Source organism: Pteropus vampyrus, unplaced genomic scaffold (assembly GCF_000151845.1).
Source record: "Pteropus vampyrus isolate Shadow unplaced genomic scaffold, Pvam_2.0 Scaffold266, whole genome shotgun sequence".
NCBI classification, from domain to species: domain Eukaryota; kingdom Metazoa; phylum Chordata; class Mammalia; order Chiroptera; family Pteropodidae; genus Pteropus; species Pteropus vampyrus.
This window is the reverse complement of record NW_011889047.1, coordinates 1,038,044-1,050,375: the sequence shown is the minus strand read 5'-3', so window position 1 is coordinate 1,050,375 and position 12,332 is coordinate 1,038,044. Positions and strand designations below refer to the sequence as shown.

At 46.7% G+C, this 12,332-nt stretch overlaps 1 protein-coding gene across 1 annotated transcript in view; it reads left to right on the top strand.

Moving 5' to 3' along the window:
- PDE10A (phosphodiesterase 10A) overlaps positions 1-12,332 on the top strand; it is a 193,373-nt gene that overhangs the window by 178,077 nt on the left and 2,964 nt on the right. The window contains exons 19-21 of the mRNA XM_023520439.1: positions 6,249-6,360; positions 9,389-9,469; positions 12,006-12,094. Of these exons, the coding sequence (XP_023376207.1) occupies positions 6,249-6,360; positions 9,389-9,469; positions 12,006-12,094 (282 nt within the window). The remainder of the gene's footprint in view (positions 1-6,248; positions 6,361-9,388; positions 9,470-12,005; positions 12,095-12,332) is intronic.

The window sequence follows — 12,332 nt, the reverse complement described above, 5'->3', positions numbered from 1 at the left end:
AGATTCCTAAGCAGATGAGAACGGGTTTATTTTTCAGAATCGAAATCTTGTTATCCAAGCTAATCTGATGGACCTACAAAGCCAGAATTCCACTTTGTTGATGTACAAACGTGCATTCTAGTTACAGGCGTCAGGAAGACGGACGTTCCGTGTGGTCAGAATCAGGCAGAGAGCCAGGTGACAGTCACATGTTTGTTTCACAAACGAGGGGCCATACCCCGCGCGCTCCGCGGCCCTGGCTGGCGAGCGCATCCTCCGGCTCCGAGAGCTCATACCTCGCCCGGGGTGCTCCGAGGCTTATCGGGGGCGCCAAGGTGTTTTTAATGTCCAGTTCAACCTGTTCGTTGCTGGTTTATAGGGAAGCAGTTTCCCTCGTATCCTGCACCCACGCTGCAGCCGCTGCCTAGGTCCAGGCGTGTCCTTGTCTCTCCTTTAGGATTTGCTCCATGGAGAGTCGCGTCGTCCGTGCAGAAAGACGGTCTTATTTCCTCCTTCGCAGTTGGCGCGCCTTCGCTCCCTCCTCCTGTCTTTCTTGCAGAAGGAGGCGTTCGAAAGCACATCTGAGCCCGACACCTGATCGCGGTGGGAGAGCGTCCGGTTTCTCCCCATCAGGTGCGATGCCACCTGTAGACTTTTGCCAGGTTGAGGAAGCTGCCCCCGTGCCTAGTTCACTGAGCGTTTTCATCATGAACGGGTGTCGGGTTTTGTCACATGACTTCTCTGCATCCCTTGATATGATCATGTGATTTTCTGCTTTAGCCTGTTGGTAATATGATGGATTACATTATTTTTGAATAATGAGCTAGCCCTGGATGCCTGGGATAAATCCCACTTGGTCGTGGTGTGAATTCTTAAACTCAGCGCTGGCTTTGCTGTGATGATGTCCAGCGGAGGACTTCCGCACCTGTGCTCAGAGGGCCCTGGCTCCGTAGCTTCGTTGTAATGCCTTTGTCAGGTTTTGGTCTTAGGGTTGTGTGAGCCTCGTGGAATGAGTCAGGAAGCTTTTCCTTGCTTTTAAGCTCTGATAGAGATTATAGAGAATTGGTCTAATTTTTTTCTTTCAGTGTTTGATAGAATTCACCAGTGAACCATTCCGGGTCTGGTTCTTTCTATTTTGGAATGTTATTAATTATTGTTTAAATTTCTTTAATAGATAGAGCCTTTTCCAGATTGTCTTTTTTCTCGTGTAAGTTTTGGCAGATTGTATCTTTCAAGGAACTGGTCCACTTCATCTCGGTCATCAGACTTGTGGGCGTAGAGGTGTTTGTAGTTTTACTGATCATCCTTTTAGTGTCCATGGGCTCTGTAGTGATGTCTCCCTCTTTCACTTCTGATATCGTTAATTTGTACCCTCTCTTTTTTCTTCTTAGACACCTGAGAGGCTTATTGATTTTATTAATCTTTTCAATGAGCCAGTTTTTGGTTCGGTTGATTTTCTCTCTTGGTGTTCTATTCTCAATTTTATTGACTTCTGCTCTAATCTTCCTCCTCTTCCTCCTCCGTTTAATTTGCTCTTTTATAATTTCCTAAAATGGAAGCTCAGATTTTTTATTTTAGATCTCTTTTTCAGCATTTAATGTTGTAAGTTCCTCTCTAAACATTGTCTTTGCTTCATTCCACAAATTTTAAGTCACATTTTCATTTTTATTTCGTACCAAATATTTTTTTCTTTATTTCTTCTTTGACTTGTGTTATTTAGAAATGTGGTGTTCAATCTCTAAATATTTAGGGGGATTTTCCGGCTATGTTTCTGTTAATATCCAGTTAATTCTGTTGTCTAGGAACATACATTATATGATTTCTGTTCTTTTACATTTGTTAAGGTGTATTTAAGGCCCCGAACGTGCTCTCTCATGGCGAGTATTTCATGTGAGCTTGAAAAGAATATGTTTTCTGCTCTCGTTGGATGAGGTAGTCTAGAGACATGAACCACGTCCAGTTATTTGGTGAAGTTATGAGTTCGGATACGGCCTTGCTGACTTCCCGCCTGCTGGGTCTTCCTGTTTCTGGTGGAGGAGTGTCGAGTCTCCAGCTACGATCACGATCCATCCGTTTCTGCTTGGAGTTCTGTGATTTCTTGCCATTCCTGTTTTGCTGTTCTGTTGCGAGGCACGTACAAGTCGAGGATTGTTATGTCTTACTGAAGAATTGGCCCCCCGTATCATTATGTAGTGCGCTTTTTTAATCCCTGATCACTTTTCTTGCTTCAAAGTCCGCTCTGTCTTAAATTAACGTAGCTACTCTCGCTTTTCTTGATTCAGCATCAACATGGTTTATCTTTCTCCATCCGTTTACTTTTGATCTACACGTGTCTTTATATTTCAGGTGGGTTTCTTATAGACAGTGTACCGTTGGGTCTTGTTTTTTGATCTGTCCTGACGATTTCTGCCTTTGAGGCATATTTAGACCATTGATGTTTAAAAAGATGGTTGGTGTTGCTGGATTACTGTCTGCCATCTGTATTACTGTTTTCTATTCTTGTTCTCGCTTTTTTCTTTTCTTTGCTGCCTTTTGTCATTTTAATTGATCATTTTCTGTGATTTCATTTTCTCTCTTTAGCATGTCAGCTGTACTACATTTAAAAAAACTTTTAGTAGTTCCCCTAGAATAAAAGATTCTTTTCAGATATTAGAGCATAAGAACATGAAAGTCATTCAACATCTTTAGTTATAAGGCAAAAACGAATTAAAACCACAGTGTATACCACTGCATGTTCACTGGACTGACCGAAACTTAAACAGCCCCAACAATACCACGTGCTGGCAAGGGCGTGAGGCTGCCGATTTGACAGTGCGTACATGAACAACGAAGCTGGGGACCCCCCGCCCGGTGCCCAGTCCCTTCTGGAAACGGGCGCATGAGCTCAGATGTCTCCTCTGTTAGGGCACAGGGTCAGGGTCTCTTTCTCCCCAGTGCTTCGGTCCTCATTTGGGAACACGTTTGGTCTCAGGAAGACAAGTCCTAATGGCCTGTGGCTTAGACAGCCAGTCTCACCTTTTCCGCCTCGTAGGAGTCCGAAGCTGGGCAGTTGCTGCCTTATGTCCGGCCGCCCAGTGACTGTGAGGAGACAGGCTCGTTCATCGCCGCCCCACTGTCCCTGACATGCTGGCCCTTGTCGGTCTTGAGTCCTGGGTCGGTTGGACTTTCCCCAGGTCATTCTCATCCTGTGGCTCTCAGTCCGTGTCCCACTCATTCTGGAGCTGAATGTCACTTCCGTTTCCTTGGTCACTGCTGGAAGCGCTCTCACGCGGACGCGTGCTCCTACTTTTGGTCTTGGCCTCCTGCCTTGTCGTTTGCTACATCATGACCGTATCATGCGAACTCGACATCGTGGTCACAACGCTGCTTAAAGGTCTGAGCTAAATGTATTATTTTTTATTTTGAAGATGAAACACCAAAGACCAATTGTGTATGAAAGTCATTGCTGTATGTCTTTAAAATGCAGATGAATAATTCACTTTTCTGTTAGACATACACAGTTTTGTTGTCATAAGTATCTTATATTTGATCATGAATAAGTTCTTTAAACTTTATAAATAGCAGAGCCTGACAGGTGAAATGAAATCTCAGACCAGTTTAAAAATAACGTAGAAAAGGTGACTTGTGGGTGATTTAAAAGGTGGAGAGGAGAAATACAGGGGGCCACAGAGAAACAGAAATTGTAAAGTATTGCATTTCTTCACTGAAATCGCCCTTCAGAGTGCTTTCCATAGCCACAAGTACACCACAGTGGCCATCAACTAAACATCACGTTTGGAAAGCAGTTTGGACTCGAGCCAAGGGTAGACAGAGGGAGGCTTTATTGTTTTTCACCGAAACTAGTGATCACCGTCTCCTTTTGACTGAAACTGACCAGAACATCCACAGAAACGAGAGCAGCTTCTCTGAGACCCAGCAGCGTCTGTCTTCCCGGGGTGGACGCGTAGTCTCGCCCAAGGTCCCTTCAGCCAGGATTTCAGCAAAGACCAAATGCGGTTTAAGCTGGGAAATCAAGGTCAAGTAGCCTTCTAAAGATTAAAATGACAAATATATGAGTTGTTAATAGGTTTTGTAATTTTTATTTTCACGTATTTAGTGTTGGAACTACCTTTTACAAATATGTATTGAAAAAATAAACCGATTTCAGAATTCTGTTCTCTAAAAGCGTTAGGAAATATGTAGATGAAAGGTTTATTCTCTGAATCCAGGGACCGGCTGTGCCCTTCAAAGCCCTTCAAAGACGTCCCTTTGCCCCGCCTTCTTCCAAAGCCTTTCTTAATTTAGATTTAAGTGCACATCAGAGAAGGGATATGTATCGAACACTCGAGTAATTTAAACAGTTCAGAAACGGAAGTGGAAAAGTCGTGGCTGATTTATAATTGAGAATAAAAAATGAGTAATTTTATTAAAGGCATTTAACACAAAAATTATCACTTATTTATTTATCGATAAACAGTGAAATAACTGTTAGTTGTTTTGTCTAAGTGACTTTGACAGCGGACTCCAGCCTTTCCTGTCCTGCTAGTAACAGCGCCACGGGGTGGGGCCGTTTCCGGTGAGAAAGTTGGTCCCACATGCTGACAGAGCCCAGTTCTGTTAACGTTTTTATTGTTGTTCCATAGATGTATGAGGTAAGAAATCTTGATGAGATAAAGCTTATTAGAATATTTAGACAAGAGAAATAAATGTTGATTTTTTTTTTGTTTGGTAAAATAGATTACATGAGTTTGAATTCTCTCAATGTCATGAAATGATTATTCATAAATAGAATAATAGCTTTTTTTCATGTCCTCTTTCTATACAAATGAATCTACCTGTTGAGCAAACATACAGTGTACTTGTTCCTTTAGAAGCCCACAGCCAGAAATAAACATGCTCCCTTCAAACCACAGCGCTGGGGGAGCTACCTCCTCAGAAACAGGTAGAGTTCCCCGGTCACTGTAAGGGGCCTGATGTCCACGTGGCCGCTGTTCGTGGTCACGGGAAGGGCACCCGCAAGTCTCCTCAGTGTCTTTAAAGTGGTCTCTGCCCCGTGGGAGACATGCTACCCTCCTGACGCGGCATTATGGAGGGCAAGTTGGAAGAAGGGGTGATTTAATTAGGCGAACGGGCAAAAGGAAGCGGGCAGGCGGGCCCTGGAAGAACCTCGCGCCCCCGGCACCCGAGACGTGGCTGACAGGGACAGCAGGGTCTCCCAGACGGCCAGCACCTCCGCGTGGGGAGCATGACGCCATCAGAAACACTGCCCCAAGTGCAAGATGGGTGCCCTTTACATGCCGTCCACCCTGGACAGGACAGCGCGGGACGACGCCCACACCGGGGCCTGGCTGTGGGCTGAGGAGGAGGACAGCGGTGTGGGCGGCAGAGGGTCCCTGGTCCCTGAGACGCGTTAGAATTTAGACCTGGCTGGAAACCTCGTTTCACTCGTTAACACACTTTCGTGTCTTTCTTGACAGTTTGCCTTTTAAGTTACATCATTTGCTTCATAAAAATGGAGTTCAGTGTGTTAAAATTCTCTGGCCAGTGCTTAGCGCTGTCAAGTTTAGACTTCGTCGGGGGCAGCACGTGTCACCGGGCCAAATCCGTTAAAACTGTGAGGGCGATGTCTCAGAGATATCACGAAGAATTCTGGCTGAATTCTTTAAGCGATTTTTATTTTTCTTCGAGAGGCTAGATCAGACCAAACCACATTTTTAAGTCAGACCTGGAACACGTAGTCGCGGCCGCAGAGCAGCCGACAGATGAGACTCATTTCAGTCGGGAATGGGCGGGGGGCACTGGTGGCCTGTCCGGAGCCCACGCCCTGGACACTGCGGACGGGGCAGCTGCGCTGTGGTCACCTTGCCTCCCACTGTGGTGGGGGGTGGGTAAGGGGGCGTTCCTTGCACCCCGCGCACCTCGGGATCCCCTTCTGTGAGATGAAGGGGTTGGCCTGACTTTCTCTTCAAAGCTTCCTCCCATCCCAAATCTCCAAAATTCCACAAAAACGAAAAGCCGGCCCAGGGCTGTAGAGCCGGCCAGCGGGTATAGACGGTAGCATTGGACTGGGTTCTCCAGGGTCCCGAGGCGGCAGGAGCATCTGATCTCAGGGAACCGGGCGGGGGAGTGGCTGATGCTGTCGCTGTCACAGCAGCGCTGCCTGTCCTGGCCGCGCCCCCTCCGTGCAGTCCAACCTCCTTCAGCCCCGACCTGGAGATGCTAAAGCCTCTTGCGTTCCTTACGAAGATGCAGATGCCGTGCTGACCAGCTTTTCTGTTTCTGTGTTCTAGGGACCGTGTCATCGGCTTGATGATGACTGCCTGTGATCTTTGCTCTGTGACAAAACTGTGGCCAGTTACAAAATTGACAGCAAATGACATATACGCAGAATTCTGGGCTGAGGTATGTCCTTGATTTTTGAATGACTATAGATAATAACAAGAAGTAGGGAAAAAATTGAAGACATGACAAATGTGTGGATGATTTTAGTAATATATTAGTTCACGTTACTATTCATTTCAGAAAAACTATAGTGAATCACATATGATGAAGAATGTAGCATTCACACAGACACAGGAGAACATTCTGTCACTTCGGACTTGAACGTGTGTGTAAATTCTCTGCTGTCAACCAAAAGAGTTGAGGAACTTCTTCGCTGGACAGCAGTGCAGCATTTTCCCTTATTTAATAGTTAATCTCTTGTTCGTTCGTTCAGAACGTACTGAAAGCAGGCACTGAAGTGGTTTGTGGCAGATCCCACAGTGGACTCTCTGTGCCTGCAGTTAGAAATTCGAGAGAATGGTGATTTTGTAGCACAGACGTGTAAGGTCATGTAAATATGCCAAATGGTTTAACAGCAAATTATGAGTCCTGTAGACTGCGGGATATTAATTCACGATACACCTGACATGCGAGGCAAACACGTAAATTACTTTCACTAACACCTTTTCTTGCCCGAGATACCTAAATCATCAGAAACATGTGTTTTACTCCTCAATTTTCTTTCTGAACTGTCCATGAGTAAGTAGAATACAGTTCTCTTGTTCAGATTAATCCACAAATACCTAGATCCGTGCATATTAAAAGGTTACGAAATAGCACAAGCTACAAACCCTTTGGGCACCTCATAGGGTTTGAAGAAGTCAGTAGATCTGGAGGGCAGCGATCAGACTGTGTGTCTTAGCCACACAGAGGACGTATGTGAAAAGTGAAAACCAGCACGATGTTCAGTTGAAGTTTAGTTGGGACGATTAGGGCGTCGAATAGGGGTAAAGCCGAGGAGTTTCTGTCATGTGGCATGTTTACCGCAAGCCTTGAGTTGATTACGCTCAGGGTGTCGCTTCTCCAGAATGCCTTGTGCATGTGTGTGCATGCTCTTGGGTGGGTATTATTTTAGTGTGTATGTGTGTGCATGTGCATGCATGTGCGTGTGAGTGCGCAAGAACCTAGTTAACTCCAGACTCAGTTAAGAAGTTGTTTTAGATGTACGTGTCTGAACTACAATATTTGACTTTATCATCAAAGTCAGCTTAATCTGCATTCATGTCTGAAAGTAACAGCCGGGAGTACATTCTGTAAATATCACATGAGAAAATGGGTCTGAGCCAGCTTCCTGTTTTGGAAGTAACTTTATATAACTATTGTATTTTATACTTTAACAACTCTGTATTTTAAAACATGAATCGAAATGTGGCGCGTGTGTGTCATACACTCTTCCCCTTTCCATCCCTCGCTGATCGAACGGCCACATGGTTGGTTCAGCTCCCAGTGTGCTTCTAGATGGCCTCGCTGAGGCCCTCATGGTCTGTGGAGGGATGGATGCGACCCCCCAGCCCTGCCATTTGACCTGGTAGATACCTGGGAAGCCAGTTCTTGTCTCCACCCCAGCCCCCGCCTCAGGCTTCAGCAGCGGGGCCTGGATCGGCGTGAGAGTCCCAGGGGCCCGGTCTCATAGCAGTGGAGAGTGTGCTCTCTGGCGTCACGTTGCCTGAGGGTAAAACCCTGCTTCGGGGCTGAGGACGGGGCCTCGGGCCGGCCTTCTCACTCACTGCTGGCCTCAGCCGCCACCTTCGCGAGGCGGGGACAGCTCTAACTCTGATGACATCGGCACCCTGCTTCCGGTCCTGTCCCTGTGCTGTCGTGATGAAGACAGATCCTGGGCCCACTCTGCAAAGCCCGCGGCCTCTCCAGGCACAGCCCATGTCCCAGGCCCTGGGTTTCTCGATTCAGGTCCTCTAGTTGTCATCGAGGTCTTTGGCTGTCCCCTGCAGTTTCATCTCTGGAGCGCCCTCCCTCGCCCCCTGCACCCCTTCTCCCCAAGCTTCAGACTAGGTCGGGGTCTCCGTTGTAACCGTGTTACACAGGACACGGGTGTTTGCTTTTCAGCATTTAGCCTCGTTTGTAAGGATATGTTCAAACAGTCGTTTATTTAGAATCTTTGTATTTACTGCATTTGCTGAATCCTTGAGAAATAGTTTCACTCACTTATTATAGAAAAGGAAACAGTTTGAGAACCACGGATATCATTTAACTTGATAGTTAAATGATACGTAACGTAAAAGCTAACCTTTAGAGCCTTCAGGTTGTCGGGACAAGTGGTTTGTCCTGTACGTAAAATTCTTAGTGAGGGTTATAATGTTATAATGATTCGTTTCTAGACCCTGTCTCAGCAGATCTGGGATGTTTTTAGTTCTGTACTGCTGATTTCTGAAAACAAACCTAAATAAAATACTAAAATAATAAACGAGGGAAGAGTGACGTATTAGAGGGAATTAAGAAAGGTTAAGGAAGAAGATTTTAACCATCTTTAACTTTAACAAGTAGAATAAGATAAATTTTAAAATCTATAAAATGCAGATAATAATATCTGGCTCATTGTATTCAATGAAGATTAAATGAAATAACATTTATGAGTTACTTAGCCCAGAGCCTGCAACGTAGTAAATCTTTAGTGAACATCCATAGTTCTAACCTTTATGGTGATTCACAGCCCGTTATACTGTATCGTCACGAAGGTGTCTTCGCAGACTTGTTTGTTCTTGATCTATCAGAATTTTTCTCCAAAGCCTAGCTTCACCCAGGTCAGCGCACATGAAAAATTATTTGAAAAGGGAGTCTGAAAGGGCCTTGAGGTTATTCCACGTTTTTATTTTTTATGTTTCTTGTCTTCACTGTTTACTATGTCTCCTCTTATTATAACTTCTGCAAAATGAAACCAAGAGATGGCTGGGCTTCTGATAATTTGGTGCAAGAGAACATCCGAATTAAAAACAAACAATGATACAATAAGTTTTTTAGTATTTTGCCTTTTTGGGATGTCAGTCATCAAAAACATGATTCATTTCGAAGACAATTCATGAGTAGAGGGAATACCGTAATTTTATAACTGTCTCTAAGTTGAAAAGGCATGATTTTCCCCCACTTATTTCAGGGTGATGAAATGAAGAAATTGGGAATACAGCCTATCCCTATGATGGACAGAGATAAGAAGGATGAGGTCCCACAAGGCCAGGTACGGATTATGCGGTAAAGTCAAATCGTTTAAGGTGACTGTAAAATCATATCGGTAAAAAGCACGTTACCATCTTTTGTTTTATGTACAGTGGGTAGGCCATGCCAGGCCCGGTGATTAGTGCAGAAACTAGTGATTTACCTTAGAGGGGCCGAGAACTAGAATGCACACAGCCCTGTGCCCGTGTCCGTCAGCACCGACACAGGCCTGCACGTGGAAAGGCGCTCTGTGGCGAAGCAGACTGGCGGAGCCCGGCGGGGCCAGCCGCGACTTCTGCTCTCATTCCCAAGGCTGCAAACTGACCTTGGAAGCTCGGGAGCGTGGCCGTGCTGTGGGCTGGGAGCAGTTAGTGGTCAGAGGGTCGAACCCAGAGCCACTCCACACCCTGTCCCCTTAGATGGAGTTGGGACACCCTGAGGCACAGCTAGCCCGGCCGTCACTGCCTCCTATGGACGTGATTACAGTAATAGGCATTCTTTTCCAACTTGAATTAGGGGGTGGATGAATTTGACCTGTTAATATTTTTAAACAAGCAGAAAACATTTTTTTTTTCATTGAGAACATAAAGGTATTTTTTTGGAGCATGAGGCAGATTTTGATTGGCTTCACTTTTCCTAACAAATGATGCATAGTATTTTAGTACATTCTGAGTGATGTCTCACCATAAATCGACATTAATTATTCCCTTTCCAGGTCTTCAGTACATGACTTATGTTAGTAGTTTAATGTTTTGAGAGCACGTGTGTCTTGTTAGTTTTCACGTGCGGTGTCATGAACTTCTTACATTATGGCTTTTTAAACTACCGATGTCATAATAAGGAACTTAGTTCTGGACAGATAATTATAATATAGGATTCAGGGTAGGAATAATTTCAGAAGACTCACAGGATGGTGGTGGTTTTGGCTAAATTCTCAGGTTTCCCTGGCTTCTTTGAAGTGCACATGTTAACTGTTAGTGCAGACGCTCAGGCGCTCTGCCCCCGGGGGCTCCTCCACGTCCCCGTGGCCTCCGAGGATGGCTTCCCACATCCCACATCCTCATCGTCCTCCGCCCGCTGCCCACGGGAGGCGCATCGCTCTTCCCCCTGTGAGCGTGCAGCTGGCGTGCCTGGCACACGCGCTACATGTGCTTTTTGCAGCCTGTTTGCTCCCTAACAGTGTCCATGCAACTTTCCGCTGCGTGTGGTCGCCAGAACCGTGTTTCCTGTCTGCTGTCTGTGTTTCGTGTCCTACCGTGGAAGGTTTGCCCTCCTGAGATTGTGTAAACGTTTGCTGTGTGTCTGTACTCTTTCTGCTGGGGATGGGTGCTGTTTTATGGTTTAAGATGGGGACCTAACAGTATTTTTTCTGGACAGTAAAGCAGCCATCCTGACACGATGTGTGGTGTGGCCGAAAATGCCAGTGTCGGCGCTGTTTTGTGTTATTTAATTAAGAGAATACTTTTTTTGTTGGCCAAAATTCCTGATCCGTTTACAGTATGAGAGAGTTTTAAATAAAATACTTCCGTCATCAGCTGATATTTTACGAACTACAATTCCTTCTAAATTGTGATTACTGCGAAATTATTCTTTGGCACAATAATAAAATACTCCGCTTTCCCATAAGCGGTCTCTTTCCCAAGATCTTCTGCTCCATGACGTCTGCTAAATGTTAAAACGAGAAGGTCCGTGCCTGAGCCAGACAGAGGGCCGTGCTGGGCATGGTTCTGTCATGACCTTTGCAGAGGAGAAAGCAGGAAAACCCACGTAGACTCGACCCTTCTGTCCCCGTTAGCTCATCTCATTGAAGTTCAGGTTTTTCAAAGGGATTGGTCGGTAAGGTTTGGGGGTCACCTCGTCCAGGGAGTCAGTTTATCCTGTCCGTGTCGTCAGCCACTGGGCAGTTATTAGTGACTGGACGGCCTGCGGTGGCTCGTGGTCACGCAAAGATTTCACGCTCCGCCTGCAGTGGGCCAGTCGGAGCCGGCACCGTTTCTGTGCCCAGTGGCCCAGAACTCCTAACAAGATGTCCTTGAACATACTTTTCAAAGTGCCACAGATGGAAAACTGAAATTTGACATAGTGAGAGAACTCAGACAAAGCCAGTGGGATTTGTGGTTGGTCCAGACAAGGGGCGAGGGGCGATGAAGGAAATCTCAGGAGCCCAAACCACAGGCCGGAGCCAGCAGGTCAAACAGCGATGTGTCCTGTGGCGCTTGCGAACCGTGGCTTGGACGGGGTCGCCGTGGGGCGGGCTGGTGGGTTTGAGCGTGGGGCGTCTGCGTGGAGCACTGACCTTGACCAGAGACGAGCGTGTGGCGTGCACTACACCTTGCTCGTCTACGAATAGACCCTCGCCGGGTGTTGCACGTGGGCTCTCGGGGGGCCGGTTTACGTTTTAAGTTTCATGTGCTTTATTCTGGGGTCGCAGTAGCGCTCACACAGCCCACCTGAGCGTTCAGTTCTGTAGTCGGGCCCGAGCCGCAAACGGCGTGAGACGTGTGGGCTCTAGAGTTGCTAACGTGCTGTGTGTTTCTTGTCGGTGGCTCCGGGGACAGCTCGGCTTCTACAACGCGGTGGCCATCCCCTGCTACACCACGCTCACCCAGATCTTCCCGCCCACCGAGCCGCTCCTGAAGGCCTGCAGGTACGTGACGGCGCGTGACGAGTCGCCGGGCTCTGCGGGGTCTCACGGCGTCCGGCGTGCGCGTGACCTCCGGATGGCTGACATCGACCGTCACGGCTGTGCGGCTGTGCGGCTGTGTGTGGCCTGGGTACCATCTACCCACGAAGCTGCTCATTCATCGAGAAGGAGCAAGTTCTGTTTTTGTTTTTAATGAAGCAGAGATCGCTACCCGCTGCTGTTTAAAACACAGGGCAGCGTT